This window comes from Chenopodium quinoa, unplaced genomic scaffold (assembly GCF_001683475.1).
Source record: "Chenopodium quinoa cultivar QQ74 unplaced genomic scaffold, ASM168347v1, whole genome shotgun sequence".
NCBI classification, from domain to species: Eukaryota; Viridiplantae; Streptophyta; class Magnoliopsida; order Caryophyllales; family Amaranthaceae; genus Chenopodium; species Chenopodium quinoa.
In genome coordinates this window covers 5,471,629-5,477,279 of record NW_018743850.1, presented here as the reverse complement: position 1 = coordinate 5,477,279, position 5,651 = coordinate 5,471,629, and the positions used below count along the sequence as shown (strand labels likewise).

At 39.5% G+C, this 5,651-nt stretch overlaps 1 protein-coding gene across 1 annotated transcript; it reads right to left on the bottom strand.

Annotated features, from left to right (window-relative positions):
- Positions 1–932: 932 nt before the first annotated feature.
- Positions 933–2,681, bottom strand: LOC110685703. The gene has a single exon (XM_021862230.1). The coding sequence runs from the start codon at positions 2,679–2,681 to the stop codon at positions 933–935; it is 1,749 nt and encodes a 582-aa protein (XP_021717922.1).
- Positions 2,682–5,651: the final 2,970 nt, after the last annotated feature.

Sequence of the window (5,651 nt, the reverse complement as noted above, 5' to 3'; positions counted from 1 at the left end):
TCCATCTCTCTACAAGCGCATTAACAAGTGCTGGGTCAACCTCTTTGAACGCCATCCGATGTATACCCATGAAGCAAGCGTACTCCACGAAAGGCAGAATGCGGGGATCGATAACCCAATCGCCAAGGAACGCGACAGTGTAGTGCCTGCATGTCAGTATGCCCGCCGGATCAACCGCCTGACTCCAAATGTCAACGCTACGATGTGTGTCCTGTAGTGTAAGGACAGAAGGGTCGGTGGGTCCGGGTGTCCTATCTCGGGTGTCCATGGTATCTGTTCATAAACAGTTATAATCCAACAATTAAAAAGTAAAAATTACATATAAGCGATAACAAAATACAAAATTTCAAATCTCATACTTCAATCTAAAAATCCAACTGTTACAATCATTTGAAATGTAGAAATACAATCACCGTACTATTCTACTACATCACTCTAGATAACTGGAAAAAAAAACTTAGTGCCCGATCGATGTAGAGGGACACGATCTCTTGTTGTGACCCTGCTGGTGACAGAGGCTGCATTTGCTCGCGGGACGGTTGGTCTCATCCATTTCATTGCGTATGCGCCTTGACTTAGGGCGACCTTGTCCTCGTACCATGCTGTTGTCGGGAATGAGTTTAGGCCCTCCATACTCTCTCCATGCCGTGTCACACGGGATAGGCCAGAATTGGGGAGCGTATGTGTTTGCGTAGGCCTCTGATTGCAGTACCCGGTCCACCAATGGCCGCTCTGATATCGAATACTTCGCACAAACTGCTAGAACATGAGAACACGGGAGGTGGAAGATCCGTGGTTTATTGCATGTGCACGTTCTTAACTGAAAGTTAACAGTATGTCTATGACCTCCTTTTCTACCAATTCTATCTCCCCTCTTTGTTTCAACTTGATATATATGCAGTCGACGGTTATACGCTTCCACTTTGTGATATCTAGCCTTTGCAATGTTTTTTCTCCATAATGGAAGTGACTTTGGGGGGGTATGCAAGTCCCTGTTCAGATCTAGTATGAGATAATTCCCTTCTATCAGTGAAATACTTATTGACTCTGTGGAATGTTAATTCAACAAGGGACATGATAGGTAGAAATCGAGCAACCTTCAACACATTGTTAAATGTTTCTGAGAAGTTCGTAGTACATATCCCATATCTGCGACCAGCATCGTGAAACACAGACCACATAGGCAAGGGCACTTGGACAATATACTGTATGGCCTTGGTACATGCCTGACCGATCAAACTCATATCAGCTACCAGTTTTCTTTCCTGCCTTTGGTACGCAACAGCCTTGAACATATCTCTCATGTCGTTTCTTCGCACGTGAGTCTTCAAGTTAGAAGCCAAGAGCCGAACACAAAACCTGTGATAGGCTCGTGGCTCGGTGAATCCAACGTTAGGGTCATTCATTGCTGCAATGATCCCAGCATGTCGATCAGATATAACACAGGGGCCATCCCGTTGAGTGACATGAACCCGAATGCAGCCCAGAATCCAAGACCAGTTGGAAATGTTTTCCCCTTTGACTAACGCAAATGCAAGCGGAAATACTTGGAAGTTTGCATCCACACTTGTAGCAACCAACAATGTTCCTTTAAATTTCCCGTACAAATGCATCCCATCGATATAGATGACAGACATACAATGTTTAAAACCTTCAACACAAGGGCCAAAGGCCCAAAATACTCGTTCAAACACTTCCATGTTGCTGTAATAAACACCGTCTACCAGAGCTTTGTGTTTCCATACAACAACGGTTCCCGGGTTTGACTGTTTGAGTGCTTCCATGAAGTGCGGAAGTCGGCCATAAGAACTCTCCCAATCTCCAAATACTTCAGCTATGGCTTTCTCCCTAGCATACCATGCTCTTCGATAAGTAACGTCGAACTGAAAATGCTTGGATATGAGTTCCTGTATAAATTCAACTTTCAAGCATGGATCTTTCTGCACAAAAGACTTCACAAAATCGGAAATTATGGATGAATCCAAGTGTGCATGATCTGTAGATAACACTTCAGTGACACAGGTGTCCCGGTGCGGGCCTTTGTATGTGACTATGGTAAAGTCGTCTGAGTGCTCACTTTTTTTTGTGCCCCGTAGCGACCAACCACAATTCTTCTTGCACCACAGATGAAGGACCTTCTCATTCGAGGTCACTGTGGTGTAGAATTGGTTCCTTTGTATAGAATACTTCTTCACCATTTCCTGGAGCAGTTTCTTAGATTCAAAGAACATACCCTTCTCAAACTCCCCCCCCCCCCCGATCACAAATGTTGTACGACTACCTGATTCGGCCCAATATTGATCAACCTTATAATTCTCATTTACTTGACTTAACCAAGGAATAGGAGTTCTAACCATGGCCTCCCCACCTTCCATGTCTGTAGAATCAACATCCATGTTATCCAGTCCATGTTCCTCCTCTTCGCTCTCAGCCTCATCATTTGTTTCCCGGAGCGCATCATACAGAGACAACTCGTTATTCACCATATGTTGTAGATTTTCAAGATGATTCACCAATGGTTGAGACGGTGATGTATGATCATCATGCTGCGTAGGTGAATAACTTTGGAGTTGCATGGGAGAAGATATAACTGTGTTCGATGTCGAAGGCCCAGATTGGCCAAACATTGTCGTAGATGTTCCACCATATACAGGTGAAGCTATATGTGAACTCAACGGCATCTAGAACCGATCGTCATGAAGCAGTCTGCTGAAGGACCCCATCCCATATTCAGTTGATGGAATGTCTTGTGAGGGCATTCGGAAGGACTCTGTGTAACCGGAAAAATAGGTAGCTTGTTGATCTGGTCGAGTACTTTGTTGCGTACATGTAGACACTATTTCTACATATATCTCATGTGGATAACCCCTCATTAAAACAGCGCTCCTCAAAGCTTTCAAATGTCTATCGTTAGAACAAGGTAACACTTGAACCGCATTATTAGTATCAAACCTCATTTGAATGTTAAGTTGTACATTCATTGGGTTTAAGCCAATAATGCTATGAACCTCGTTCATCAGATCGTTGAAAATCATGTCCGGACCAAGTGGCAATGGTTCCATATTTCCACCACTATACTGGACATTCGGTCCATCAGACACAAATTCACCCCCCCATCGGCATAACAAAGCTGCGTTTTGTGCAGCCATATTCTATATAACAACCAAAAACACATCTTAATTGCATGCAATCTCCACCAATTCGCACAATAACAACCAAGATATTCACACTATAAACATAATTAACCATCATTGTTCCAATTCACATTACAACCACAACAAAGTACACAACGAACATATTCACACTATAACAACCAACATATTCTACATAACAAAATTTTCGTAATTAAACAACAATTTAGGCTACTTTATCAAACTAAAACAACAATTTCATCAACAATTTCATCATCATTTTCAACAATTTTATCAAACATTTCCACAATTTCATTATAAACTTTCTTACTAAACTAACATCAATTTAGGGCTTTTATACTAGACAATTATCAAATTACAACAAACCAACTTAGAATTATCAACATAATTGTCAATTTACATCAAACTAACTTAGAATAATCAACAACATTATCAAATTAAAACAATGTAGTATATAATTATCAAACTAACCTAGGTTTTTAAATTTTAAAAACAAATGAGTGAGAAGTACTAACAATGTGATTATAAAGAAGAGGAGAGGCGCGGCAGCAGCAGGCAATAGGCGGCGGCGGCGGCGGCGACGGCGGCAGGCAGCAGGCGGCGGCGACGGCGGCAGGCAGCAGGCGGCGGCGGCGACGGCAGAGCTTTGAGGAAGATAGGCTGGCGTGAGGAAGAGTGAGTTTGAGTTTTTAGTTTTGAGGAAGAGTGAGTGCGCGAAAAATATACCAGGCAAAACCGCTAACTGAGGCAGCGTGTTTCTAGTATTAATGAAACGCTGCCTCAGTCAGCGTTTTAAGGCCTGTTACAGCCTGAGACAAAAACGCTGACTGAGGCAGCGTTTTTATTTATTTCCATATTTTTTTAAAAAAAAATTTGTATTTCACTAAATAAGAAATTTAAAAAAAAAATAATAACAGAGATAAAACGCTGACCGAGGCAGCGTTTTACCTCAGAAGCTCAATTTCGTAAATAGTTTGGCCACGCGTCTATCTTCGTAAATAGTTTGCTAATAGAGCTCAGTTTCGTAAAAAATCCGAATTGAAATCTATTATGATGAAACCCATTCGTTGTCCATGAACTCCATGTGTGATTTGTCTCAATGGAGTTATCCGCTTATCCCTACGTTCACCAATTGATTTTACTCCCTCTCTTTGAAATTAATAATGTACTCATTGATACGAATCAAAGTACACCTCAAATGACTACGTTTTTTCTTATACACATAAGAGATATAAAGTTTCCCTCTCATTTTTTATAGTCACGAAATTTCAAACGGAAATACCATTATGAAATGAAGGGGCTAATAGAGTAGCATTTTTGTATTGTTATTTTTTTAAAAAGAAACACTATATTATCACTTTTAGTTATTCCGTATCAATTATACATGTTATCGAAATTAAGCTCCGTGTTTAAAAGGCTACGTGCACATTGCAACCTTTTGGGATAATATCTTCATATATTTCCCCATGTTTTTTACTCTACATCTCTATCTTTTAAACTTTTTATTCCAAATCTTCTGATTTCGTTAATGCTTACCCTCCATGTCCGACTGTCTGTCCCCATCTTTATATTGTGGTGTGTATTACGTAGTACTTCGTAAAATAGATTACAAGTTAGTGATCCACTTTCTTATATATATGTATGTTTGAGGTAAGATCACTCTCAATGGTCAGCAAAAAAAATGCTCACCCACTCTCTCTCTGCCCACTTTCTCTCTCAACAAATCAGTTTTGCTCATGGGCAAATTGTTTTCACAATTTCTCTCCCAATGGTGAGCAAAAAAAATGCTCACAATTACAATGTGGAGGATTTAAAGTGTTTACGAAATTATATCAAAATGCATGTCTATTTATAGAGAATTTAATTTTATGACCGTTGGTAATTTTTTTTTTTTTTTACAAAATATATTTTTCAGAAAATCAATTACAAATATATAACCGTTGTAAACGGTTATAATTTTCTGATTGGCTGGGAACCTGCGCAAGCCACGTGTCATCGCCCCATTCGCCAACCCACTGTCACGCGTCATATTCTCTTTTTTTTTAAAAAAAAATCTGCTTTGATGAACAGTAACCCAACTATAAATATATTTATTTTTTCCATTGGGTCTGACAAAACTACGGCCCACTTGGATTACTGTTCATCAATAAAAATGCTCATGTTTTGAGCTTTTTTGGTTTTGCTCATGGGCTTTTTTTTGGATTTTACCATTTTTCACCATTGTGGTTGGTGATCAAATTTTTTGCTCATCAAAAATGCCCATGAGCAAAAAAAATGATCACCATTGCTAGTGCTCTAAGAAAGTTTTGTACTTTCTCCGGTCTCTTTTATGCGTGCGATATTAGATTTTATGTATTTCACGCTTGATAATCAATTTTTAATACTGCCTCCGTTCCACAATTTTTGACACATTTTGACTTTATACGATCTTTAAAACTTACCTTTGTCTATTAATATCTATAATTAAGTATTAACAAAAATTATAAAATTTTGATATTA

Bases quoted from the DNA above. Each gene is read 5' to 3' on its own strand.
- LOC110685703 (XM_021862230.1), bottom strand. From the start codon at position 2,681: ATGCCGTTGAGTTCACATATAGCTTCACCTGTATATGGTGGAACATCT.